We start from the raw sequence: 27,109 nt of genomic DNA, 5'->3' as shown, positions 1-27,109 counted from the left end.
TTCATCAAAATGTTGCTTTAAACTGCAAGCTCATAAAAGAAATCATGGTTTTCTATAAATACAAGCCTGGCCCAGTTTAGAGTTGGAATACCACAAATAATATAATGTCCGATCATTTTTTACAGATAGGACAATCCAGAATAACTGTCTGGACATAGCAATTGAGGATAAAAAGGCAACTTGGCTATGCCAGTACCTCAGGTTTTACCAGCTTGAGATGAGAAAAAATATATAATAATAGTAATAATAAATAAGCAATAAATATCAACAGTATGCAATGAAAAGTCCTTGAAAGCGAGTCCAGTTCAGTGTGAACAGTTCGGTGATGTGGCAAATGGATTTATCCCCTCTGGTTCAAGAACCTGATGGCTGAGGGGTAATAACTGTTCCTGAACATGGTGGTGTGTCCCTGAGGGTCTTGTACCTTCTTCCTGATGGCAGCAGTGAGAAGAAAGCATGGTCTGGGTGGTGTGGAGTCCCCGATGATGGATCCTGCTTTCCAGCGGCAACACTCCATGTAGATGGGCTCAATGGTTGGGACGGCTTTACCCACGATGAACTGGGCTGTGTACATTACTTTTTGTAAGATTTTCCATTCCAGGCCATGATACAGCCAGGCATTATGCTCTCCTGTACACATCCATCAATCTATCTATCTAGACTTTCTATCCCAGTTCCCCATCACCCTCTATCGATCCAACCTTTTGAACATTTATCTAACTCCATCCCCCCGTGATCCCTCTTCCACCCCACCTCTAGGTCAGAGAATTCCAAGATTCCCTATCCTTGCCAGAAGTGCCAACCCATCTCACTACATCACCCCAACGCTGTAATTCTGTCCGCTTGAATGTGACTCTCATACTGGAGGATATCGTCTCCACATCGACAAGGTCCCATGAGGCTGCTCGGAAAGGTGATGTGCCACGGAATCCAGAGAGCACTAGTTAGGTCGACCACTAATAAGATCAGATTTAGGAAGCCAAAGGAGGGCGTTGAAAGAGTTTAGTGAATAGTAGTATAGCACAGAGGTCAGTGTGGGATCTTTGTTATTTGTTATTTATGTATGTAAATGGTATGGATCCAACTAACCAAGATTTAATAATAGTAATAGTTTTTCTGTAGGGTACTTTTATACAGACAATCTAGCTCAAAGTGCTTTACTATAGAATTGTTAGAGTGATTTTAGGGGTTAGCACATGAAGCAAATAACTTTAACTGACTTCTGTCACTAGCCTCCAGATTAATATGGATTATGGATTAAATCTAAAGCACAGCTCTGATCAATTGGTTCCGAAGAACCGTGGACCAAATTAAATTGGAAGAGCTGACAATGCTGATTTAAACTTGTTACTTGCATGTATTTGGGTGTCTGTATTATAGGTGCAAAGAGAGAGGTGCGATGATGGGAAGATCCAGGCTTTTGAATTTGTTACATCAAGACGTTCAAACAGGCTGGACGAACTCAGCAGGTTGGGCAGCGTCTGTGGAAAAGAGCAGTCAACATTTCGGGCCGAGACCCTTCATCAGGACGCCCGAACGTCTCAGCCTGAATCATTGACAACTCGTTTCCACGAATGCTGCCCGACCTGCTGAGTTCCTCCAGCTTGTTTGTAAGTGTTGATTTGACCCCAGCATCTGCAGTGTACTTGTGTTTTGAATTTTTTCAATGTAGTTCAAAGGAGCATTGTAAACATGGGCAACACACACAAAATGCTGGAGAAACTCAGCAGGCCAGGCAGCATCTTTGGAGAAGAGTACAGTGACATTTCAGGCCGACACCCTTCAGCAGGACCCTAATGGAGGGTCTCGACCCAAAGTGCCAACTGTACTCTTTTCCATAGATGCTGCCTGGCCTGCTGAGTTCCTCCAGCATTTTGTTGTGTTGCTTGGATTTCCAGCACCTGCAGATTTTCTCTAGTCTGTGGTTATAAATATGGAGTAGTTTGAATTGGATTGAATTTATCTTTGATCTTCAGCACATAAATTTGTGTAGTGTAGGGTCAAGCAGACTTCTTGCTCGGAAAGGATCTCTGTCTTTCTCTCCTATCTCTCGCTTATGACTCCAAAGGTTGAGATATTTTGTTGAATAAGGAAACTTCCTTATAGCTACCAGTACTTCTCCCTGGTAACTTAATTCACGCAACAACAGAATAAAGTGCAAACATGAAAATAAAATTTGGGGAAAAAAACAAAATAAAGATAAACATTAAAGTAAAAGACAAAAAGACGTTAGTTAAAATCAAGGTTAAATAAATTGGTTTCGAGCTGGCGTTTAAGTGTCCACTGAGTCTACATCCCTTAGTTGTAGGCATTGAATTGCACAAGTTAGGAGCATAGTTCAAAAAGCTGACATGTTAATTATCTTCTGAGAGAGATTGTTTAAATATAAGAGACCAGCAGAACAAGACTCAGAGCTGCAGCAGCCTCACCAGATCATACCCCCTTGCTCATCAGTCTGTTTATTCCCACTCTTTGCTGGGTCCTGTAAACATTCTGGAAAACAAGAGTCAACCCCACTCATGCATGTCAACCATTGTGCTTGCCTGAACTAGTCCCAGCTACCTGCATGAGCCCATATCCCTCTAACCCTTCCCTATCCAAACATCCTCTAAGTATTGTTAACGTACCCATCTCAACCACTTCCTCTGGCAGCTCATTCCATTTATGTACCACCCTCTGGGAGAAACACCTGCCCCTCAGGTCTCCTTTAAATATTTCCTCTCCCACCTTAAAATAAGCCCTCTATTTTTAGACTTCCCCTACCCTGGGGAAAAAACTGTGGCCATCCATCATATTGACAGCCCTCATGGTTTTATAAACCTCAGCCTCTGTCACTCCAGGGAAAACTGTCCCAGCCTGACCAGTCTCTCCTTAAAAATCAGACCCTCCAGTCCCGGACCTTGGTGAAACCCCCTCCAGATTATTAACATTCAACATAGAACATAGAAATCTGCAGCACAGTACAGGCCCTTCAGCCCACAGTGTTGTGCTGACCATGTGAACTTCTCTAGAAACTGCAGAGAATTTCCCTCTAACTTTCTAAGCTCCGTGTACTTATCTAAGAGTCTCTTAAAACACCCTATTGTATCTGCCTCTACCACTGTCGCTGGAAATGCATTCCACGCACTCTGTCTAAAAAAGACATTGACATCCTTCCTAGATCTGGGTGAGTAGGACTATACCCTCCTGTTTTAGACTCCCCTACCCTGGGGAGAAAACTGTGACCGTCCACTTTATTCTTTATTTTTGCTGTTCGTGCTTTTTCACACATCTACACAGAGGGAATATGAATAAACATTTGGCTCAATGCACATTTATTACAGATTTAATATACCTATACAGATCAAATATACAATAAAGAAATCTGAAATATATATAGCTCTTATAATTTACAATGGCATACACAAGGTGGGGTTAAAGTGCAGGATCAACAGTTTAACAATGCAAAGTTAATGCCTGATGACATGTACAAAACAAGCTATCCGAATACTCCTTTTCCAGGCCTCCCTCCGCTCGGCCCGCAGTCTCCGCAAGCGCAGCCCCCACCCAGACTGACCACAGAGATGTTTGGGGGGGGGGGCAGTGAGGAGGGACAGTTGTTGAGGATGGAGAGGCACTGAGGAAAGAAGGGGCTGTGAAGGAAGGGCCATTGAGGATGGAGGGCTGTTGAGGAGCAGTGGGGTGGAGGAGTTCGCTGAGGAGATGGGGGCTGAGAAGGGTGCACTCTAGGAGGGATGGGGAGGGTTGAGGGGCCATTAGAAGGGGGAGGGGGTGATTAGGGAAGGCAGCATGATGAGGGGGGAGGGATTTTGAGGAGGGGGGCAGTCTGAAGAGGGAGATCTAGTGAGTAGGGAGAAGCAATGAGGGGTGAGTGGCAGTGAGGAAGGAGGGGCATTGAGGGGGAAGGGACAGTGAAAGGGCAGGAGTGATGAGGAGGAAGCACTCATGCAGATATTCCATGCCCTGAGATCTAAAGGAGTTATGCTCCTCCCCTACACTCACTCCTCCTGTTGCCAGCTCCATCTGGGACGTCCTGGCACGGAGAACCTCCTGCTCCCTCTTCTGGCCAATGGGATCTTACTGTGTGTGAGTTGGCCTTACTCGGACTGGATAGGGCAGTGACCAGTCTCAGCCAGTAGAAAGCACTGACCAGGCAGTCAGCTCCTCCACGTCCATCTACCAGGCCTGAGACTATCTCATTATTCCTCACACATTGACTCACCTCCCCCAACCCCTTCTGCCCCCTCTGCCACATGGGGGCTGGGTGGATAATCCCATCCCTATTCCGCATCACCTCACCCAAAAAAAGTCTGTGGCTGAGGGGCAGCAGAAGTGAGAGAGAAGAGCAAATGCAGGGATGGGAATTGATCCAGTGGGCTGAATGGCCTCTCCTTGCCAGTGGGGCCATGCTGTCACAATCCCATAATCTGCGAGTGCTGGGACCACTACCAAAGGTTAAAGCCCAAATGTTGGCGTGTCCAGAAGTTAGAGAATGAATGCCTGCAAGTCTGTGAGCCCAAAAGCTAAAGGTCAAAGTCCAGAGTGCGGCGAGTCCAAAGGTCAAGGATAGAAGTTGGGCTTCTAGACATCGAGGCGCTGTGTCAGCAAGTCAAGAAGTCAGTGAACCAACGTCTGTGAATCTGTGAGTCTGGGATACGTATGGACCACACACCAGCAAGGCAAGAACATGGAGGCCCATGAGAGTCCAGAGTTTGAGGCCCCCAGATCGAAATCCTGTGATCAACAATCATTGTACGCGATAACTGAAGGGTGAAGGTCGAAGTCAGTGAATCTGGAAGTCGGAAGGCCGATGTTTTTCATTCCCAATCGAGGACTGAAGGTTGGATTTCTTGAGGCGGCCTGTCCTCGGATTGCAACCCTAACCCTAACCCTAGCCCTAAATCTAACCCTAACCCTAACCCTAGCCCAAACTCTGTGTGCGCGTGTGGGACATTGCTGTCTTTTAGTTTTGTGGAGTTGTTGCTGCTTGTGTTGTTCTGCCGAACACTGTGGGCATGTTATGTTGGCACCGGGACGAGCAGTGACTTTTGCGGACTGTTCCCCAGCACGCCCTTCAGTTGTGTTGGTGGATACACAAACAACACAGATCTCTGGATGTTTTGATCTAGATGTGACAGTTCTGATTCTGAATCTGAAAACCTGGAACAACCCTCACGGTGCTGGGGGATCTCATAAGGTTGGGCAGCATCCAGGGAGCTGGGGGTGGGCAGGTGAAGCTCCGACTTTCATCCCAGGGAAGGCTGCTGTCCACTCCTCCCTCCTCAGATACTGCCTGACCCACTGAGTTTCACCAACATTATGTTACAGCATGGGGTGAACATTGGAGGGAACGGAATGGGGTGAGTTCAAGTGAGGTAGCAGGGAACTCAGTGGGCTGTACCCATGCTGCATGGCTACGTGACTGCTCTGAGCTGGGGGTGGTGGGTATGGAACCCAGTTCTGATCTCAGCCCTGATGCAGGGTCCTGATGTGAGATGCTGGTAGTCTCTTGCTTCCCTCCCACACACTGTCCGACCCACCTGAACCTCTCAGGCAGGTCACATGCGGCTCTGCCCCACCCCACCTGAGTCCTATTTTCTGTTGTCTCTGGTGTCCCCATGTCAGTCTCATTGGTATTTCACTAGCATACCATCAGCCTGAACCACAAACACTAATACATGCAGGCAATTATCACAAACTGGCCCCAGGCAGCAGCCTGGCAGATGAGAAAGGGCCGAGCAGGGACAGGGCAGTTCCATCCTTTCTCTTCAAGCCTCACCGTGCATGGCTGCCTCTGGCAACCAGATAGAAGTGTCTGAGCCAGGGAAGTGGGCAGTGTCCCACCGCACTCCCAAACTCCTGCCCTGTGGATGGGGAAATGGACTATCTTCTTCCAGGGAAGTGGGCAGTGTCCCACCGCACTCCCAAACTCCTGCCCTGTGGATGGGGAAATGGACTTTCTTCTTCCAGGGAAGTGGGGAGTGTCCCACCGCACTCCCAAACTCCTGCCCTGTGGATGGGGAAATGGACTATCTTCTTCCAGGGAAGTGGGGAGTGTCCCACCGCACTCCCAAACTCCTGCCCTGTGGATGGGGAAATGGACTATCTTCTTCCAGGGAAGTGGGAAATGTCCCATCACACTCCCGAACTCCTGCCCCGTCGACGGAGGAATGGATTATTTCCACCCAGTATCCTCTCACACTCATGACCTTTAGATGGAGGTAATGAAGCAAGTGTTAAGTGTGTGGATTAACTCTGTCCCATCATCCTCCTGTCTTCTGCTCTGTAGATCTGGGAAATGCTGCGGAAGCTGAGTGTATGGACTAGGGAAGTGCCCCCTCACATTCTTGTAGATGGAGAATTGACTATAACCACCCAGGGAATTAAACGGGTTCCATCTCATTCCTGACTGGGCTGGTAGGGAGTTGGGAGTAAGACTTCAGGTGGAGGGAAGAGAGTCAAAATCCACAAAATTCACAGCCTGTGACCTCCATGTCTATGTGGTTGCTCCAGTGGAGTATCTGGTCAGTGGTGATCCCCAGTACGGTGATGTTGGGTGACAAGATGGTAGGACCTGACAGAGCCATGCTTCCTGCTCCTGGAGATGGGTCACGCAATGCTGTGTAGGTCCAAACCCAAACATGCATGGCACATGCCCTGTTACCCTGAGGTCGTCGAAGCGTTCATGCCTTCAAATAAATAGTCAAGTTATGTCCATAAGGCACCGTGACTCAATACAACTCCATTCTCCCTGGCATCTCTCCAAGCCCCATGGAACACTGCTGGTCCTGGAACATGGTGGGAACAAGGGGAAGGGCAGCCGTGACAGGTTTAGGAGGAAAGGGATCACAGCTTCTGTCTCAAAGCTCTATATCTTCATCCTTGCCTTCTGAAACATCTTCTTCCCAACTGCCGGAGAGAGGGACAAGGGGAAAGTTTCAAACTCCATACCATCATGACCACCACCCCATCACCCAGCCCGACTACCTCATAGCACAATCTTCAGCCCATTCAGCCCACTGTCCCACTCACCCAGGTCTGACTTCCTCTGGCCTTTCTTGGTGGACAGAGGGCAGAGGCCATTAGGACCTATTAGGTCTGTGTACTAGAACCTGTGCTGTGGGTGCGAGATATATCAGTCACCCTGACGTTCATGTAGATGAGTGGGTTATCAGTTTGCAGACAATATAAGAACAGGTGGTGATGTGGTTAGTGTAGAAGGATACAGTGGGATATAGAACAGTTACAAATACGGGCAGAAAAATGGTAGAGGTTTTAACCTGGCTAAGAGTGTAGTGTTACACTTTGGGAGATCAAATATCAAGGGACAGTACACAATTAAAGGCAGGAACATTAATATGTTAATGTACGGAGGAATACTAGTCCATAACTCCCTGAAAGTTGCTTCAGAGGTGGATAGAATTGATAATGCTTGCCTTTATTAGTCCTAAGACTTTAAGACAGAGGAGTACCATAAGATTAATTCGGCCCATCAAGTCTGTTCCTCAATCTGAACGTGGCTAATTTATTTTCCCTCTCAATCTCCATTCTCCTTGTAACCTTTGATGTCTTTAATAATTAAGTACCTATGAACGTCTGCTTAAAATATCCCTAATGTCTTTTCCTCCACAGCCATCTGTGGCCATCGTTTCCACAGATTCATCACCCTCTGGCTGAAGAAATTCCTCATTATATCTGTCCCAAAGGGATGTCCTTTTCTGAGTCTATGCCTTATGGCCAAGACTACCCCACCGGCTGAGTCAGTGAGTTACCAAGTTCAAGAGTCGGGTAGTTATGTTGCAGCTTTATGAAACTCTGCTTAGGCTTGGACTATTGTATTCAGTTCTGTTACCCCATTACAGGATGGATGTGGAAACTGCGGAGAAGGTGCAGGATGCTGCCTTTTAGAGGGCATGAGCTAAGAGCTAGGAGAGGTTGGGGAAACCTGTTTTTTTTTTCCCTCTCTCTGGAATGGAGGAAGCTGAGGGGAGACCTGATTTGGTGGGGGGGGGGGGGCGGTTATAAAATCATAAGAGACACAGATATGGTGCCAGCCAGTATCTCCCCTCCCCCACCCCCAAAATATCCAACACCAAAGGGCATGGATTTAAGATGAGATGAGAAAGTTCCATGGAGGTGTGTGGGGCACGTTTTTGTTTTACACAGAGAGTGGTGGATGCCCAGAATGTGCTATATGTGGTGGTAGTGGGACAAGTGAGACATTTAAGAGGTTGTTGGACAAGCACATTGAGGTACAGGGAATGGACGGATATGAACCATGTACAGGGTGAGAAGATTTAGTTTGATCTGGAATTGTGTTCGGCACAGACATTGTTGGCTAAAGAGCCTGTTCCTATACAGTATCGTTCTGTGATCAATATGCAATTCTGCTATTCTGCTCTCTCCTCCCACCACCCCCGCACATCTTGCTCCATCCCCATCATCCTACCCGTTCCAGAACATCGCTCACCATTCTGTCTGCTTCTTCGTCAGAATCGTGTTTATTATCACAGGCATTGACATGAAATCTGGTGCTTAGCAGCAGTACTGTGCAAATGCATAAATATTACTATGTTACAAAAATAAATAAAAATTGTAAAAGAGGTAGTGTTCATGGACTATTCTGAATTCTGTTGGCAGAGGGCAAGAATCAGGCTCCTATAGCTCCTCCCTGGAGTAACGAGACAAGGGCATGTCCTGGACAGTGAGTGCCCTTACTGATCGGTGCCTCCTCTTGGAGATGCCCTTGGTGGTGGGCTGGGTTGAGCCTGTAATGGAGCTGACTGAGTCTACATTCCTCTGTAGTTCCTTCTGATCGCCTTGCATACTAGGCGGTGATTCAACCAGTCAGAATGTTCCTCAAGATACATCCGCAGAACTTTGCTGGAATCCACAGTGATATATCAAATCTCCTGTGATATCTTCATGAAGCAGAGCCACTGATGTGCATTCTCCATAATTGCATCAATCTGCTGGGCCCAGGATAGATCGTCTGAGATGTTGATGCCCAGAGATTTGAAGCTGCTCACACTTTGTACCGCTGACCCCTCGATGTGGACCAGAGTGTGGTCTCTTGACGTTCCCTTCCTGAAGTCCACAATCAATTGCTTGGTCTCATTGACGTTGAGTGTAATTTTCTTGTTCTGACACCACTCAACCAGCTGATTTATCTCACTTCTATACGCCTCTTCATTGCCTCTTTGAAATTCCACCAATGACTGTTGGGCCGTTGCCACGTTTAGAGGTACAGTTTGAGCGATGCCTGGCCACACAATAGTGAGCGTAGAGAGAGTAGAATGGTGAACTAAGCACGCATCCTTCAGGTGCATCCAAGGAGGAGATGTTATTTACGATCTGTACTGACTGAAGTCTCCCAATGAGGATCTAGTTGCAGAGGGAGGTACAAAGGCCCTGATTTTGAAGCTTGTTGACTAGTACTGTGGTGGTGATGGTATTGAATGCTGAACTGTAATCGATAAACAGCAGCCTGCTGTTGTCCAGCTGCTTCAAGGCAGAGAAGAGTGCTAGTTGAGGCACCCTGCACACAGCGGCAGTTCACTGTGACCTCTGGAGCTCTGTGTAGCAAGCAGCACCCTGGGGTGGGGCTCTGTGTGTGAGATTACCAGTGACACCTGCTGGTTGAATCCATGGCTTCTGGAAAAATTCCCATTAGGGACTATTCATCACTCCCTTTTGTGTAGTTGGTACCTTCGCCACAGGGTCGAAATGTCAAACACCAGAGGGCATGCCTTTAAGGTGAGAGGGGGGATGTTGAAACAAGATGTGTGGGACAACATTTGTTCCACAGAGTGGTGGGTACCTGTAATGTGTTACCAGGGGTGCTGGTTGAGGCAGATAAAACAGAGGTGATTAGGAGGCTCTGTGCAAGAGATCAGAGGGATATGGAAGTTGTACGTGCAGAACTTCAGTGCTTTAATTATTTAGGCACAACTGTATTGGCCAATGGAGCTGATCCTGTGTCGTACTGTTCCATGTTGTATGTTTCAGTATCTTTTCCATGCTCTGTGTCCTATATCCAATGATCTAAGCTCGAGGCTCTATGTTCTATGCTTTGCCCTAGGCTGTCGGCTGTATGTTCTATGCTCAATGGTCCACATGCCCTATGTGGCCTATGCCCCTGTGTTCTATGGTCTAGGCTCTAGCCTCTATGCTCTATGGTTTATGCTTTAGTCTCTAGGCTCTATGCACAATATGGTATCTATGCTATATCTGTTTCATGCTCTAGGTTCCATGCCCTAGGGCTTATGGTCTATGCTCTATGGTCTAGAACCAATACTATATAAGGTCTAAGCTCTATTTTCTAGGCTCTGCGTTCTGTGCCCTAGCCTCTATGCTCTAGCCTCTATATTCTATGCTTTTGGTCTCCATGGTGTATTCTCTAGTTTCTATATGCTGTCTATGCTCTATATGGTCTATGTTCTATGCTCTAGGTTCGCCTCTAGGTTCAATATGCTCTATGCTCTGTATGGTCTATGGTCAATATGCTCTACGGTCTATATGCTATGAAGGGTGTTGTAGAACAGAAGTACCCAGGATTATGGGTACAAGGGTTCCCTGAATGTGGCATCATAGTAGACAGGGAGGTGAAGAAGGCGATTGGCATACTGGCCTTTTTCAGTCAGGGCTTTGAGGACAGGAGTTGGGACATTATATTGGAATTGTACAAATTGGTGAGCGGATACTTGGATTATTGTGTTAATATTTAATCATCATTTCACAGGAAAGAGGTTATAGAGCTGGGAAGAGAGTTTAATGCTGTGTTTCTCTGTGCAGAGGTGCCAGGACTCATGGGACTGAGATATGGAGAATGGTGAAGTGGGTTGGGACTTTATTCCCTAGAACATAGGAGACTGAGAGGGGCTGACCTTATACAGGTGTATAAAACCATCAGGGTAATAGACTGGGTGAATGATTGCTGTCTTCCTTCCCAGGGCTGAGAAACAAAGAGCTGGAAGGCACAAGTGGAACAGACTGGGTGGAGATGTAATGAGGAGCAGAGGGTGAATGTGGAATGAGCTTCCAGAGGAAGTGGCTGAGGCAGGGACTTTGGGTCATTTACAAGGTACGTGAAGAGGTACATGGATAGGAAAGGTTTATAGGGATATGGGCAAACGTAGTTAGATGGGACTGGTTTAGATGAAAGTCATGGTCGGCAAGTGCTGTTTGGCCAAGGGGCCTGTTTCAATACTGTGATTCTAACTGCAGGAAATCCTGCCCTCTTCTCATGGGATGAGAAAATGTCCCGGGAATCGATCCAGTGAACCTTCTCCCTCCCTCCGTCTGTGACAGGTCCATCCTTCCTGAAACAGAGACACCGGACCGGGACGTCACATTCCCAGGACAGTCCCACATCAGGGGTGCTGCGCACGAGAATGGAGTCCGCCTCCTGCCCACACCTGCGAACATTTCCCGGAACACCAGGTTAGTGGGAGCTCACCTCCAACGGAAAGCAACAGCAGGACAACCAGCAGCAGAAAGCACAGGAAGACCGGAGTGAGGAGCAGGAATCGGAGCCGTTCTGGCATGTCCTGGGTCTGGCACACCGGCACGTCGGAGGAGGCTGCAGGAAGCAGATGTGCAGCAGTCAGTGGGATCATTGGGGACAGCAAATTACCACAGTCTCACATACACTTAAAGGCAGAGACACACTTACACACTTAAATCATTTTAAAAAACCCTTTGACTGCCTTATTCAGTATTGTTGGAGGAAAAGATATCTTGGAGACACCTGATTTGCACATTTTGGCTTTTATTTTTCTTATAGCTACAAGGGCATTGTTGCTAAGGTGGAAGGGTGTTACGCCCCCTACTCATGCTCAATGGTCAAGCGATGCTTCAATTTAGAGAAGGTTTGTTGTTCAATTTTCAAATCAAGACGAGACTCTCTAACATCGTGGGGATCTTTTCTGAAATATTTTCAAAATCCTTGATTTGCTATCAAGTACAGATATTGGCTAATTATATGTTTTTTAAAAAAAGATTTTTTTTCCTTTTTTCTTTCTTTACAATCAGCTTTCCTCGGTAGTGAGATTAGATTCTTTCTTGTATAACAAAATTATTACTTTTCAATATTAGGAGTCAATTCAATTTACATGAATATGGGGTAATGAGACTATAAGTGTGATTCAAATATATTGTAATTGATATATGATATATATCCTCCTGTACTCTGTATGCTTTTGTAAGAAGTATGTGATTTTTCAATTTTCATTCTAAGTAATCGTAGTATGCATATTACAAACATTGAAAATGTAATGCAGTTTTCAGGCCATTTAAAAGAATTTCTTGCTCAGAGAAATGGCTGATCCGCACAGTTCTAAGAAATTGTTAGAGGGAACATGGGGTGTAGGGGCCAAAGGGGATCACGGAGATGAGGAAGGTTGTACGGACTGGAGGGGGTCGCAGAGATAGGGAAGGATGTAGATACAAGGAGGGTTCTCACAGATCAGGAGGGGTGGGTTGAGTTATAGAGACGGGAGGAATCACAGAGATAGGGAGGGGTGTAGTGGCCAGAAGGGGCTACAGAGACATGAGGGTGTAGAGATGAAAGGGAGTTACAGCAAGACAGGGTAGATGTGTGAAACAGGGAGACAGAGGGGAGATGGACAGTGAGAGAGAGACAGGTGACTTTCCTACCTGTCAGGCTGAGGTTGAAGCTTAGCCTGCTTATTCTGTTCGAGACTGTACATGTGTAGGTACCACAGTCCTCCCAGCCCAGCTCAGGCAGCACCAGGTCCTGACCCATGTCCCGCTGCACAACCCAACCCCTCGCCGTGACATTCTGGCCATCCTTGGACCAGGTGAATTGCAGCTTGCTCCCTCCCATCACCGAGCACTTGAGTGTCATGTTCTGCTGAGGGGATGTCCTGTTTGGGGATAGGGAAACGATGATCCCTGAAGCTGGCTCTGAAAAAAAAGAGACAAGGGTCAGACCTCCTCAACCCTGACAGCTCCCACCATTGTCCCATCCATGAGAAATCCCAGATCGTCACGGGCATTCCATGTGGGAACCGAGTGTCATTCGGAGTCCGGAGTTATGACTTAAAAACCGCACTCTATGACTCCACAGACAGAAGCTCTCTTCATGTAGCCCATCACACACTCCCTGGGTCAGACATAGAGGGAGGCTCCCTCTGCACTGTCCCATCACACACTCCCTGGGACACAGAGGGAGGCTCCCTCCGCACTGTCCCATCACACACTCCCTGGGTCAGGCATAGAGGGAGGCTCCCTCCGCACTGTCCCATCACACACTCCCTGGGTCAGGCATAGAGGGAGGCTCCCTCTGCACTGTCCCATCTCACACTCCCTGGGTCAGGCATAGAGGGAGGCTCCCTCCGCACTGTCCCATCACATACTCCCTGGGTCAGGCATAGAGGGAGGCTCCCTCCGCACTGTCCCATCACACACTCCCTGGGACACAGAGGGAGGCTCCCTCCGCACTGTCCCATCACACACTCCCTGGGACAGGCATAGAGGGAGGCTCCCTCCGCACTGTCCCATCACACAATCCCTGGGACAGAGGGAGGCTCCCTCCGCACCGTCCCATCACACACTCCCTGGGACACAGAGGGAGGCTCCCTCTGCACTGTCCCATCACACACTCCCTGGGACACAGAGGGAGGCTCCCTCTGCACTGTCCTATCACACACTCCCTGGCTCAGACACAGAGTGAGACTATCTCCCAGTACTCCATCCATTATTAGTGGTCAGACCTCTTCCTGACCCTTTCCCTCCTCTTCATCATGGGGCCACTCATCTCCCTCCCTTCACTTCCTCTACCCATCCCCTCTCTCCCATTCAATGGGACCCTAACATTAACCCTAATGCAATCTCCCCTTCACCATCAAATGGCCCATCACTCTCTCTCCCTCTCGAAAGCTCTCTTCCTCATGGTTGAAGAGGACCCCTTCCCTCCTCCTTCCTTTCCCATCCACCTTTCCTCTTCATTCTCACTTGCCTCTCACCCTTCTTCTCCCCTCACTCTCGACTCTCCCTCCCTCTTCTCCTGCTCACTGTCTCACTGGCACTATCCCTTTCCCAGTCCTACCCCCCTCTTTTATCCTTTCCCTACCCCCTGACTCCCTGCCCCCTAACTCCTTCTACCCCTCCCCACTTCCTCCCCCTCCCTTCTCCTCATTCTTAGTCCTCTTTCCCCTTCCCTTCTCCCTGTTCCCACTACCCATCTTCTACTCTCTTGCTTCCCCTCCACTCATCCCCTTGCCCTTCTCTTTCTCCTCCTAACTTTCCCTCCCCTTCTTCTCCGTCTCCCAATCCCACCGTCCCCCCTCTCTCACCCAGCCTCTCTCTCCTTCTCCCTCTGCACTCCCCCTTCTCCTTGTTCCTCTAACCCCCCTCTTTCCACTGATCCTCCCTTTTCCTCTCTCTCCCCTAGCCTGCTCTCCCATCCTCTTCCCCTTCCCCTCCCCTTGAGTTGACCCACCGTAGACAGCCACACGTGCCTCTGCCTTGACCTCAGTGCCATCCACGGCGGTGACCGTGATGTGGTAGAGGCCATGGTCACTCTCGGTGAACCGGGTTATGCAGAGGGAGCCGGTCGTGCTGTTGAACTGGACGCGGTGCTGGTATGGTGCAGAGGGGAGGGTGGCGTTCCTGCTGGCGATGTACTGCAGGATGCGGGTGGGGAAGTCCTTATCCACCCGCCACGTGATGCTGTGCAAGCGCTCGGAGACCCCGAGCTGGTACTCGGCCTTCAGCTCCACCGGCTCCCCCAGCTGTCCCCACACCAGTTGCTCACTCAGCCTCACCTCCAGGCAGTAGGTCGGGGCTGCAACAGAAAGATAGCAGGAACAGTCAGCTGGTCCCAGCACTTTCCACCCCAGACCCTTCCCACAACACAGCTGGACTTCCTGGACCCCCACAGGAATGGACCAAGTGGAGAGAAGTGTGGGAGCCGAGAGTTGGGAAGTGGGAGTGGTGAGGCATAGGTGGACCAAATGGAGTGGTTCTGTGGGTCCCACTAAGGAACCTTCACTTGACTCCCTGCAACAGAACATCACTGTACACAGGCATGACCAGGATTCAGGTCAATCCCACTGGGGCAGGGGCAGCGGGTAGAACTGCTGTCTCCCAGCCCCAGAGACCTCGGTTCGACCCACTTCAGCACACATATGTACGTGATGTGAGTGTGTGTGTGTCTCTCTCTCTCTGTAAGTCTGTGTCTGCAAGGTTCAATGTGTACATATGTGTGAATCATGTGTATTTTTGCATGTTTGCGTGTATGCATTAATATGTGACTTTATGCATCTGTGTGTGTGTGCGCGCACATGAATATGCATCTCTGTGTTTGTGTCTGTATGTGAGTCTCTACGTGAATGAGTGTGTGTGTGTGTGTGTCTATGAGTGTGTGTCTATGAGTGTATGCACACATCTGTGCGTGGAGTTGGTGCCTTCTTACTGAGACCCTGTGGGCCTCCCTCAGGGCCTTCGGTTCCGTCCCACATCTAAATGATGTGCTGTGTCAGTGGGTTAAACAGCCACTGTAAATTGCCCCCTATGGTGTATAGGTGAGAGGTAGAAAGTGGAGTGGGTGGGGTGTTGGTACGGACGTGGATGTGCTGGAACAGATTAGGTGTAGGATTGGTGTCAGCTTTCCCCCTAGAGGGTGAGGAGTCTACAACTAGATAGAAGGTGAAAGGGGAAAATGTAATGGGAATCTGAAGACTAATTTTGGGTTGGTCCCCACTGAGAGAAACCCTCTGATCCTTTCATTAAGCAACAAATGCCAGCTATCTACAACTGAACCATCCAAAACACCCTTGTGCCCCATCAGGAGGAGCCCAGATTTGAAGGGCTCATGTAGAACACAGGGTTCCCTGCCATGGGATGACTGTACGTGTGGTATTTAGAAGAATGAAAGGGGTTTCCATTGAAAACTATCAAATACTGAAAGGCCTAGATAGTGTGGATGTCTTCTATAATAGGGGAGCCTAGGTCCAGAGGGCACAGCATCAGAATACAAGGATATTCCCCTGGACAGAGATGAGGAAGATTTTTCTTCACCCAAAAGAGGTGAATCTAGGATTCATTGCCACAGTTAACTGTGGAGGCCAAGTCATTGGGTATACTTAAAGCTGAGGTTGACAGGTTCTTGATTAATCGGTGGGTCAAAAGTTACAGAGAGAAGGCCAGAGAATATTGAGAGAAATAATAAATCAACCATGATCGAATGTCAGCGTGGACTCAATGAACTGAATGGTCTAATTCTGATCTGATTTCTTATGGTCTTATGGTCCAATTCTGTTTGGGGATTTTGGCAGGGATGTCTGGTCCAGCATATGGTTGCACTTCCTTAAATACCCTGCACCAATGGCCAATGCCAAGGGCACTGCAGTGTCACCACCCCCCCCCCACCCCTGTACTGGCCTAGAGTCATGTTCTGGAGGGTCATTGAAGGGGGGGTGGAAAGCAGATAGCTTTGCACTAAGGTGCCAGGTGAATCCCTTTTGGAAAGGTGCAGATTGACTGAATATGCAGTTTAAATAGTTCAGCAGGGACTAGATGGGCTTATGGGCCTGTTTCTGTGCTGCACTTTTCTATGACTGTATTCAATATCTCCTTCATCTGTACCGTTCCACGCATAGAGTTGCCTGTACCTACTATGCACCTCCTTCTTTTTCTTATCCAGGGTCTCAATCTCTCTCGAAAACCAAGTTTCCATAAACATGTTATCCTTGTCTTTTATTCTGACAGGAACAAAAGTCTCAGAGTTTCACTTTTGAAGACCTCACACATACCAAGAACAGCTTTGTCAGAGAACAATCTGTCCCAAACCGCACTTGCCAGATCCTTTCTGATACCAACAAAATTGCCCTTTCTCTAACTTAGAATCTCAACCAGAAGATGATACCTACATTTGTCCATAATTACCATGAAACTAATGACATTGTGATCAGCAGATGCAAAGTGTTCCCCTACACAGACTTTTATCACCTGCCCTAATAGGAACTCTAGTATCACACTCTCTCAAGTAGAGTGTGTACTGCTGTAGGAAACTTTCCTGATCACATTTGACAAAGTCTATCCCTGTCAGGACACTGGAGCAGGGATCCAATCACAGACCCAGCACTGTGCACACAGTGATATTAATTGAGAAACAAATCCTGAGGTGCAAACAAAGTCAGCATCAAAGTTCAGGCAGAGATCAAAACATCTAGAGAAATTCAAAAAACAGAATCAGGAAACAGGCAGAGTCAATATTCAGACAGACAGAGTACAGATATGAATGCTGGAAAAGCTCAGGAAAATTCACTGGCACAATCTGGCAACAAACAGGTGAAAACACAGGACTGAAATGCACTGAGCCATAAACAGAGAGGCAGATGATAGGTGGAGCACAATGAGACACAGGTAATAATGAGAAGCAGATGAGAGACAGAGTACTGTACTCAGTTGGTCATGAGGGCTGGGCTGTTGTGGAACGGGACGAAACTGCTGAGTGGGTTGAGCAAGATGTCGCTTCAATGGAGTGCTGGTTGGAAGAACTGCTGAGTCGGTCGTGGGTCGGAGATGAACTGGATGGCGGAAGTGAGTTAGAGATGGAGGCCAGCAGGAAAGAGGAATGGAGTGGAAGAAGTAAGAAAAGAAAACAGAGGTATCAGGTGTCGAACTCTGAGGAATAAGGGGATGATCAGAATAGGACAGCAAAACAATGGAAAGAAGATGAGATTAAAGCAATTATAAAACTGAGCCTTTTGGTGATTGGAACCTGATTCATTTGATGAAGATGATGAACAAACTTACTGGTGAGGTCAAAAGAGCAAAGGTATTACAAAATGGATCGAAATTAGTGATTTGTCGGGATAGTGCTCAGCAAGGCAAAGTGATAAGATTGAATAAAATAGATGGCAAAAAAGTACAATGTTCAATTCCCAACAATAGAAAGTGGACTAAAGGAATTATTTCTGGGATACCAACGAAAGGTACTATGGATGAGATTAAACAGAACATATAAGGAGCCAAAATTATTGAGGTCAAACGTTTGAAAGTTACAAGAAATGGGATATTTTATCGGTTATGATTAACTTTGCTGAAGAGAAATTGCCTATTAAAGTTTATTTAGGGTATATGTGTTATGAGGTCAGAATATGTATTCCACTGCCTTTAAGATGCTTCAAATGTCAGAAATTCAAGCATATTGTGGTGGTCTGCAGAGGGAAACAAAGATGTAGTAGATTAATACGGGAAATGTGAGGCGGGTGCTAGGCTGAAGCACTGCAACTGTGGAGAGGAGCACATTGAGGGGGCGTTAATAGCAAGAAGGCAGCTGAGATACAATATGGAAAAGTAACTCAAGGGATCAGTTACATGGAGGCAGTGAGAGGATTTGCGGAAAAGGAGCAGGCGATCAAGCAAACAAATACAGGGAATAAAAAGACGGTGAACCGTGAGGGCTACAAGATGATAAATAGGGATACACTTATAATGAGTAGAAAGGATTTTGTACTGTTTATGTTTGGTGCAATTAACTGTTCAGCACAAACAGACAAAAGAACTGAAAAAAATTAAAATTATAGTCAAGTCTGCAGAAAAGTATCTTGGCATTACAGGGCTTAGGTGGGAAGTAGTTGAAGAAATGCTGAATGGAGGAACACAGTTCACAGGCAGGGGAGGCGGGATATCAATGGCAGTATGTATTATACAATGGAATGCAAGGTATTATCGCAAATGGTCAAGAATTTAAGAAATATGTATCAGAACTTACAGAAAACCTCAGATTTTATGTATACAAGAAACGTGGTTGAAACCCAGGGCAACTGTGCACAACTCCAACAATAAATGGAAGTACTCAATAAGAACAGCTGTGAATTGGGAAAGAGATTGGAAAATGGAGGAACTTATTACAAAGTTACAAAAGGAAAAGGAATTGTTGCAAAGTGAATTATCTACACTCAGATTATAAAATGAAAACGTGGAAACAATTGAACCGAGAACTCAGTAAACAACTACAGGCTATGATTCAAGTGAAGGAAAACTTGGAAATGGCACACTAGAAAAACTGCAATTACTAAAAGTAAAGCATGCAGTAATTAGTATTCTTAAACAAAATTTCAGTCTTACAAATGATGCAGATTTAATCAATGTAATTGAGAATGCAATTACTTGGAAACGATGTGACAAAATTTGGGAAGAAAAGCAGTGTGTGGCACTGCTAGCTAATGAGACTAATTATACATTCTGCAGAGGGCAGCAATACGCCCAGATGCGTCAGAAGAAGAAGAAGAAGAAGAAGAAGAAGATGAAGAAGAAGAAGAAGAAGAAGAAGAAGAAGATGAAGAAGATGAAGAAGAAGAAGAAGATGAAGATGAAGAAGATGAAGAAGAAGAAGAAGAAGAAGAAGAAGAAGAAGATGAAGAAGATGAAGAAGAAGAAGAAGAAGATGAAGAAGAAGAAGAAGAAGATGAAGAAGAAGAAGAAGAAGAAGATGAAGAAGATGAAGATGAAGAAGAAGAAGAAGAAGAAGAAGAAGAAGAAGAAGAAGAAGAAGAAGAAGAAGAAGAAGAAGAAGAAGAAGAAGAAGAAGAAGAAGAAGAAGAAGAAGAGTACTCAGTGATACAGGGGCAGGAGTAGAGCAGGAACAGGGACAGCAGCACACGGCAATACAACACCACAGACTGGCGGAGGGGAAAACACACAAATTTCAACTGGAGGCACTGACAATCCCATCCAGACCTTTTACAGTATGGAAGTTGCAGTCAATATCTGAAAAGTTAAAATCACCTGCTATAACAATCTTATGCATCTTGTAATACTCTACAATCGCTGGCAAATTTGCTCCTTTAAATCCCACGGACTGTTGGGTGGTCAATAATATACTGCGGTTAACATGGCTGTACCTTTCCTCAATTCCACCCATAAAGCCTCACTAGACATTATTTCCTCAAAGAATTCAAACAGTGTTGTCAAGCAAGCTTTCCCCTGAAGAAAACCATGCTGACTTTGGCCTGTTTTATCACATGCCTCCAGATAACCCAAAACCTCACCACTGATGTGAACTAATTGTTTGCTCTATTGAATCAGTGGGAGTAATGATCCAATACCTCACTCCCAGAACGTTTACAAGCCTGATTTCTCCAGCACTGGCATAATTGAGTGGTGTCAGTAGTCTTCCCACAGCTGCCTGTGATCTTCCAACATTTCCCACACATGCAGTCACAGGGATGGGCAAGGGTGTATTTGGCTCAGGGGGTGACAGAGATGGGGGGGGGATTTAGGGTCTAGAGGATGTCATAGAGAGAGGGGGTTTATATCAACTGGATTACAGAGAAAGGGAGAAGTGTGAGGGCTGGAGGGTTTTCTAGAGACAGGGACGTGTAGGGGCTGGAGAGGATGACAGAGACAACAGGGGATGAAGAATCTAGTGGATCTCTTAGAGAGAGGGAGGGCTGAATCAGCTGGAGCAGATTACAGAGACACAGAGGGGTGGAGGGGTCAGAGGGTTTTATAAACGCTGGGAGAGATGTAGATGATGGAGGCCTCAAAGAGACAGTTTGTGTAGGTATCTGAGGGAAGGGTTTAGAGGTCACTGGGGTTCAAAGATATATGAGCCTAGAAGAGCTTCCAGAACTCTGGAGGTGTGTAGAGTTCTGAAGGGGTTAAAAAACAGGGAGGGCTCCAAGGATTGTTGTGCTGATGTTCCTCTGTTCTTACCCAGATACAACAGGGTGAAGCAAACAATGAAGATGGCTGTTGTTCTCAAATCCATAAGTCAATGTGCGGATCCAACTGTCCGGCTCGCAAGTTGTCTTGAATCCCCATCTGCCTGGTCACTCATGCTGGTCTCTCCGCTTTCTGTGAAATGTCAAGGTCAGCCTGTGTGAATGGGTCCACCATGGTGGGAGCGAAGCAGGGAGTGGGAGAGCAGAGGAATGGAGGGGAGAATGGAGGGGAGGGAGGAAGGTGGAGGCTGGAGGGGGTAGAAGGAGAGGGGGAGCAGAAAAGCGAGGAAGAGTGTTGAAAGAGGAAGGTGGTAGTGCAAGAGGAGGCAAGGGAAAAGAAGAGGGTGGGGAATCGGAAGGAAGGGAGGGAGATGGAAGGGAGGGAGATGAAAGAGGAAAGGGTTCAGGAAGAAGGGGTGGAACAGCCCAAAACAAGGAAAGGGAAGGGGAGGAGAGAGAGGGGAAGAGAGAGCAGCGGGAAGAGGAGGGGAGGGAAGAAGAGTGGGGAGGGAATGGGAGGGAGGGCATGGAAGAGAAGAAAGAGGAGGGGAGGGGAGGGAAGGGAAGAAGATGGTGGAGGGTAGGAAAGGGGGAAAGGAGGAGAGAGAAGTGATGGGAACAAGAAGGGTGTGAAGGGAAGAAGAGGGGAGATGGAGTGAGGAAGAGGGGAGGAGGGGTGAGGGGAGGGAAGGGAAGAGGAGGAAGGGATGGAGAAGAGGAAGGAGAGGGTGTAGGAAAGGGAGGGAGGATGTTAGGGTGGTAAGGAGATGAGGAAGGAGGAAAGGATGGGGGAGGGGCAGAGGGGAATAGAAAAATGTGGGAGGGTGGAGGGGAGGAGGCAGGGGTAGGAGGAGAGGAAGTGTGAGGAGGTAGGGGAGGGGAAAGTGGAGAGGAAGGGAAGGAGGGGAGGGGAAAGTGGAGAGGAAGGGGAGGGTGGGAATGGAGGGAGTTGTAGGAGGGGAGGAAGGGAGGTGTAGGAGGGGAGGGAGGAGGGAGTGGAGGGAAGGGGAAGGGGAGGAGTGGACGGAGGGGGAGTGAGAGAATGAAGAGGGAGGGGGAAGGAAAAGGGGAGGAGGAGGGGAGGAAAAATAGCGGAGTGGAGGGGAGAGTGAAGGGTAGGGGAGGAGTGGACGGAGGGGGAGTGAGAGAATGAAGAGGGAGGGGGAGGGAAAAGGGGAGGAGGAGGGGAGGAAAAATGGCGGAGGGGAGAGTGAAGGGTAGGGGAGGAGTGGACGGAGGGGGAGTGAGAGAATGAAGAGGGAGGGGGAGGGAAAAGGGGGAGGACAGAGGGAAAAGGGGAGGAGGAGGGGAGGAAAAATGGCAGAGTGGGAGAGGGAGGGATAGGGGAGGATGGGGAAGGTGGGGTGGAGAGGAGGGGGGAGGTAGGGGACGAGGGGAGGGGTGGTAGGGAGAGGTAGAGGTGGAGGGGTTGGTAAGGAAGGCTGGGACGGAGGGCAGGGGTGAGAGGAGGGGAAGAGGAGAGAGTGTAGGAATGGGAGGGAGGTCAGGAGATGAGGAAGGAGGAAAGGATGGGAAGAAGGGCAGAGGGGAAAGGAGATGTGTGGGAAGAGTGGAGGGGAGAGCAGAGGGGGGAGGATGGAGGGGTAGGAGGAGAAGAGTGTGGGAGGAAGGTGGCGGGGAGGGGAGGGAGAGGATGGGAGGGAGCAGGAGGGAGGGAAAGAAAGGGGAAGAGGGGAGGGTGGGGATGGAGAGGAGTAGGAGGAGCAGAAGGGTAGGAAGGGGGAGGGGCGGGAGGAGGGAGTGGAGGGAGGGGGCGATGGGTGTGGAGGGTGGGAGGAGGGGGGAAGGGGAGGGAGAGGAGTGGTCGAGGGGAGGAGGGCGTGGAGGAGGAGGGAGGAGGGGAGGGCGACGTAGGGGACGAGGGGAGGGAAGGGGAGGAGGGATGGGAGGGGAGGTGGGGAGGAAGTGGAGGGAGGGTGGAGGAGGGGCAGCAGGTGGGTGGAGGAGGGGGAAGGAGGATGCAGTAAAGGAGGGAGGAGTCGGTGTGTGTAGAGGTGAGCAAGGGTATGGGATGGGTTGGGATGAGGGGAGTTTGGGAGTGAGGTTGGAGGAGGGAAGGGAGGAGGGAGTGGGAGAGGGGTGATGGAGGTGGAGGGGTAGGAGTGGAGGGAGAGGGAGGGAGTGGTAGGGGAAGGGGAATGGGGAGGAAGAGGGGAGTTGGGGAAGGGAGGGTGGGGGAGAGGAGGAATTAAGGGGAGCGAGGATATGGAGGGGGAGTGGTTGGTGCAGGAGGGGTGTAGGAGAGGAAGGAGGGAGGATGGAGGAGGGTGTGGGAGAAGGAGGGGAGAGGGGAAGGGGAAGAAAGGGGAGGGAATGGGAGGGAGGGCATGGAAGAGTAGAAAGAGGGGAGGGAAGAGAAGATGGTGAAGGGTAGGAAGGGGGAAGGGGAGGGAAGGGGATGAGGTGGAGTGGAGGGGGTGGATGAGGGGAGAAAAGAGGAGGGGAAGGGAGGGGTAGTTAAAATGCAAGGATGGGTAGGTTTGAGTAGTGTTAAGGGGAAGGGGACGGAATGGAATTGAGGATGAGTGATGAGGTTGTATTGGGAGGGACTGAGGCGGAGGAAAGGGTCTGGGGAATGGAGAGTGGTGCTGAAGTGTCCCAGTTATAGGCTGGGGTGGACAGACACCAGCGGAGAGTGATACCACCACATACGCCCCTCCCTCCCTCCCTCACCCTACTACTCACGTCGCAGGTCCATGCTTCCTCGGACCTTGACACGTTCTTCTCGGGACCACCTGGGAGAATCGGACCCAGACCACAGGTTCCCGACCCGGCGCAGCTTCCGCAGGACCCAGGTCTCAGGTGGTGAACCCGCACCTTCCCTGTCCTCGGCCGTTCCTAGCCGAGGAGACTCCCCCTACATCACCAACCGACCTCGGGCATGTCGTTGTCAGTTCTGGACCACCTCACGGGATAATGTCAACAGTCCAGATCGGAGACAACCGGTACACAGCCCTGTTCCCCGTCCCGGGACTGGGGCCACAATCGCACAGTCCCTTAACCAAAGATCCCAACACACATCAACAGCTCGGTTTCTCAGATCCCCACCACATCGCGCCACCCTATCTCCCTCTCCTATCTCCGCATCTATTTCTGTCTCCCTCTCTCTGTGACTCTCTATCTGTCCGTCTCTCTCCATCTCTGTTTATCGCTCTCTCTATATCTCCCTCTCTTTCTCTCTCGATCCATCTATATATATATATAGATGTATACACACACATATATTTAAAGAGATAGAGAGAGAGACGTTATCTCTATCTACTCGCCTTCGCAAGCACTGGAAACCATCCTCCGCGCCGCATAATGTGTTACAAAGAGTCCTCCCAACTCCCGGACACTCCTGCCCCCACGCTCACCTCACGCTCGGGGCAGCTTCCTGCCGGGACCCCGGACTGCGCTCCAGCTGAAGCTGTTTACAGTGTGCAGCCGGGGCGCTGCTTTTCTGCGTTTCGAGTGCGTAATCTAGATAAAACCGAAAGTGGGGAATCCACATTACCGGGAATTAGACTCATGCTTCAGGAACAGGATGTTGCAACTTTTTTATTGGACGACGGGACAGAACTGAGGCTGGTTGTCTGTCCCTTTCACATTCGTTCTCCCGTCACACCAACCCCACCACCCCCCAACTCCTCTCACCCTACGGCCGACCCCAAAGCAGTTCACTACGCCCCGTTTCCCCGCTCTGGAACTGGGCATGGTTGAAGTACACCGCCCATAGGGTGGTGTACCATTCTGCCCAGAAAGGCTAACCATCTTTCCTTTCCTGTCTACCTCTTCACTGATCTTTCCCCTCGTCATCTTCCTCCATTTCACCTGGTCTGTCTCTCTTTGCCTCTCTCTCCATACCCCTCCCATCCAAGGCAAACCCTTGAGCACCGCAAGTTAAACGATCCGAGAGATTGGAGGAGACACAAAGAACATGTAGCTGCTGGAGGAATATGGAGGTTCTCGGCCATCCCAAAGACTCTACCGATATCTCCTGACCCACTGAGCAACTTATATAATACACAACAATACAACTCAAAACACATCTCGCCCGAAACATTGGCTACTCTTTTCTCACGGATGCTGCCCTGACCTGCTGGGTTCTTCCAGCGTCGTGTACGTATTATCTAATACACGTTGGCCGATCCCACTGTGAGCTGGTGGTGGTGTTGACAATGAGCCATGTGGTCATGCTGGACTAGTCACCCAGGAAGGAGCAATGTAACCCCGATGATGGTGAGATAATGAACCTAAGGACATCAGTTCAGATCACAACGTACACAGTCAACAACGGGGACCTGGGAAAATGGTGGTGGGGGGGGTGGGGTTGCGTTGCTGAGAAGCAGGGGTAACTCAGACCTGGCTCCCTGGAGGTGGCAGTGCAGATGGGTAAGTTGAGGAAGGTGAGTGGGATATCACTTCATAAGCTGCGGGGGGAGGGGTGGTCAGTACAGGTCTATGGAGGTTACACCACAGATTTGTGCAATGTTAGTCAGATCAGAGCAGTGCTCATACAGTTCTGGTCACCACACTATGGCGAGGTGGTGACTCCACTGTAGAGTGTGCTAAGGAGATTCCCCTGGGACGGGGATCTCCGTTTTGAGGCCTGGTCTGTTCTTCCTGGAGTGGAGGGGGGGGGGGCATCTGATAGGGGTGTTCAAGACTGATTGAGGCAGAGAGATGGGGTGGGCAGAAGGGAACATTCCCCTGTAGTAGAGGTGTCTACAACCATAAGATACAGGAGAAAGGTGAGGCCATTCAGCCTGTCAGGTCTACTACAATTTCAATCATAGCAGATTTTTCTCAACCCCATTCTCCCGACTTCTCTCCCTTACCAATCAAGAATCTATCAATCTCTGCCTTAAATACACCCTGTGACCTGGTGTCGACAGCTATATGTGACAACTCCTACAGATTCACCACCATCTGGCTGAAAAAAATTCCTCTTTACCTCTATTCTAAAGGGACATCTCTTTATTCTGAGGCTGTGTCCTCTTGTCCTAGATTCCCCCACTATAGGGAACATCCTTTACATCTCCAGGACTTTCAGTATTTGGAAAGTTTCAATGAGATCCCCCTTCATTCTTCTAAATTCCCTGATTACAGGCCGAGAAATCAAACCCTCCTCAGTCTTCCAGATAGAATGATTGGGGGAGCTGGGAGGCAGTGGGGTTTGAGATCCGGATCACATTGTCAGAGAGGGTGGAGGAGACAAACACTCACATGATATCTTAGAACTACAAGGCCAATGCACAGAAGGGTACAGGCAGAGTGGTGAGAAACTGGCCAGGTGTAGGAGGGGATCAGATGGTTAGCATGGACTAGATGGGATGAAGGGCCGGTGTCTCCTTGACTCCAGCAGAGCAAACACGTTAAATTGGCAGAATGGCCTGAGGAAGTGGTGAAAAGTTAACAGGGTAACAAACGTCAGTGTAGGTCACAGTGAAAACATTGGTCTACCCACAGCTGGGAAGTCCACATTGTTGGGAGTTGTGAAGAAGGGGCCAGGGTTTGAAAGAGGTGGAAACAGGCCATTCGGCCCATCTGTACCCTGCCAACTAAGGCACCCATCTGAGCGAGTCTTTTTGTCCATGTTTGGCCTATATCCTTCTAAACTGTTTCTATCCACATTCCTGTCCAAGTGTCTTCTAAATGATGGTATTGTAGCTGTCTCAACCACTTCCACTCGTAGCTCATTCAATGCACGCACCACCCTCACTGTAAAAAAAAATTCCCTTGATTCCTGCTAAATCTATTCCCTTTGAGTTCAGAAACCACAAAGTTATGTTCCAGCTCTATAAAACTTTGGTTAGAGTACACTTGGAGAATTGTGTTCAGTTCTGGTCATCTTAAGGAGGTGGAAGTTTTAGAGAGTGCTGAGGAGATTTGCCAGGAGACTGCCTGGATTAGAGAGCATGATTTATGAGGATAGGCTGAGTGAGCTCGGGCTTTTCTCTTCGGAGCAAAGGAGGATCAGAGGTGACCTGAAAGTGAAAATGATAAGAGGCATAGATTATCCAATCACAAACAAGAGATAATCTACAGATGCTGGAAATCCAAGCAACACATACAAAATGCTGGAGGAACTCAGCAGGCCAGGCAGCCTAAATAAAATCACAGTCAACATTTCGGTCCGGGACCCTTCAACAGGACTGGGGAAAAAAGATGAGAAGGTAGTTGGGGGAGGGGAGAGAGAAACACAAGGGGATAGATGAAACTGGGAAGGGAAGGGATGAAATAAAGATCTGAGAAGTTGATTGGTGAAAAGGATATAGGGCTGGAGAAGGAAGAGTCTGATAAGAGAAGAAAGGCAGCCATGGGAAAAAGGTGGGCAGAGCACCAGAGGAAGACAATGGGGAGGCAAGAAAAGAGGGACAAGGGGATAGGGAAAGGTGAAGGATGGG

The 27,109-nt window shown here is 48.7% G+C and overlaps 1 protein-coding gene across 3 annotated transcripts; it reads right to left on the bottom strand.

Annotated features, from left to right (window-relative positions):
- Positions 1–3,276: 3,276 nt before the first annotated feature.
- On the bottom strand, positions 3,277–24,227 carry LOC132393522 (HEPACAM family member 2-like). 3 transcript variants are annotated; one of them, XM_059968908.1, is made up of 6 exons: positions 24,077–24,227; positions 20,692–20,832; positions 14,465–14,809; positions 12,658–12,927; positions 11,459–11,581; positions 3,277–6,909 (listed from the first exon to the last, which is right to left on the bottom strand). In XM_059968908.1, the coding sequence occupies exons 2-6, from the start codon at positions 20,744–20,746 to the stop codon at positions 6,869–6,871; spliced, it is 834 nt and encodes a 277-aa protein (XP_059824891.1). In that variant the 5' UTR covers positions 20,747–20,832; positions 24,077–24,227; the 3' UTR covers positions 3,277–6,868. The 3 variants fall into 3 exon arrangements, with proteins under 3 accessions (XP_059824891.1, XP_059824886.1, XP_059824897.1); XM_059968903.1 differs by lacking the exon at positions 24,077–24,227 and adding an exon at positions 23,406–24,048; XM_059968914.1 differs by lacking the exon at positions 24,077–24,227 and adding an exon at positions 23,987–24,036.
- Between the last annotated feature and the right edge of the window lie 2,882 nt (positions 24,228–27,109).

The sequence above is a fragment of the Hypanus sabinus genome, chromosome 1 (genome assembly GCF_030144855.1).
Source record: "Hypanus sabinus isolate sHypSab1 chromosome 1, sHypSab1.hap1, whole genome shotgun sequence".
Lineage (NCBI taxonomy): Eukaryota > Metazoa > Chordata > Chondrichthyes > Myliobatiformes > Dasyatidae > Hypanus > Hypanus sabinus.
Note: the sequence above shows the minus strand (reverse complement) of the source record. Positions and strands in the feature narration are given on the sequence as shown.

Excerpts from the sequence above, each read along its gene's own strand:
- LOC132393522 (XM_059968908.1), bottom strand. The coding sequence starts at position 20,746 with ATGGATTTGAGAACAACAGCCATCTTCATTGTTTGCTTCACCCTGTTG. Across the intron at positions 14,810-20,691 it reads CTTCACCCTGTTGTATCTGG|CCCCGACCTACTGCCTGGAG; the intron begins GTAAGAACAGAG and ends TTTCTGTTGCAG. Across the intron at positions 12,928-14,464 it reads GGCACGTGTGGCTGTCTACG|AGCCAGCTTCAGGGATCATC; the intron begins GTGGGTCAACTC and ends CTTTTTTTTCAG.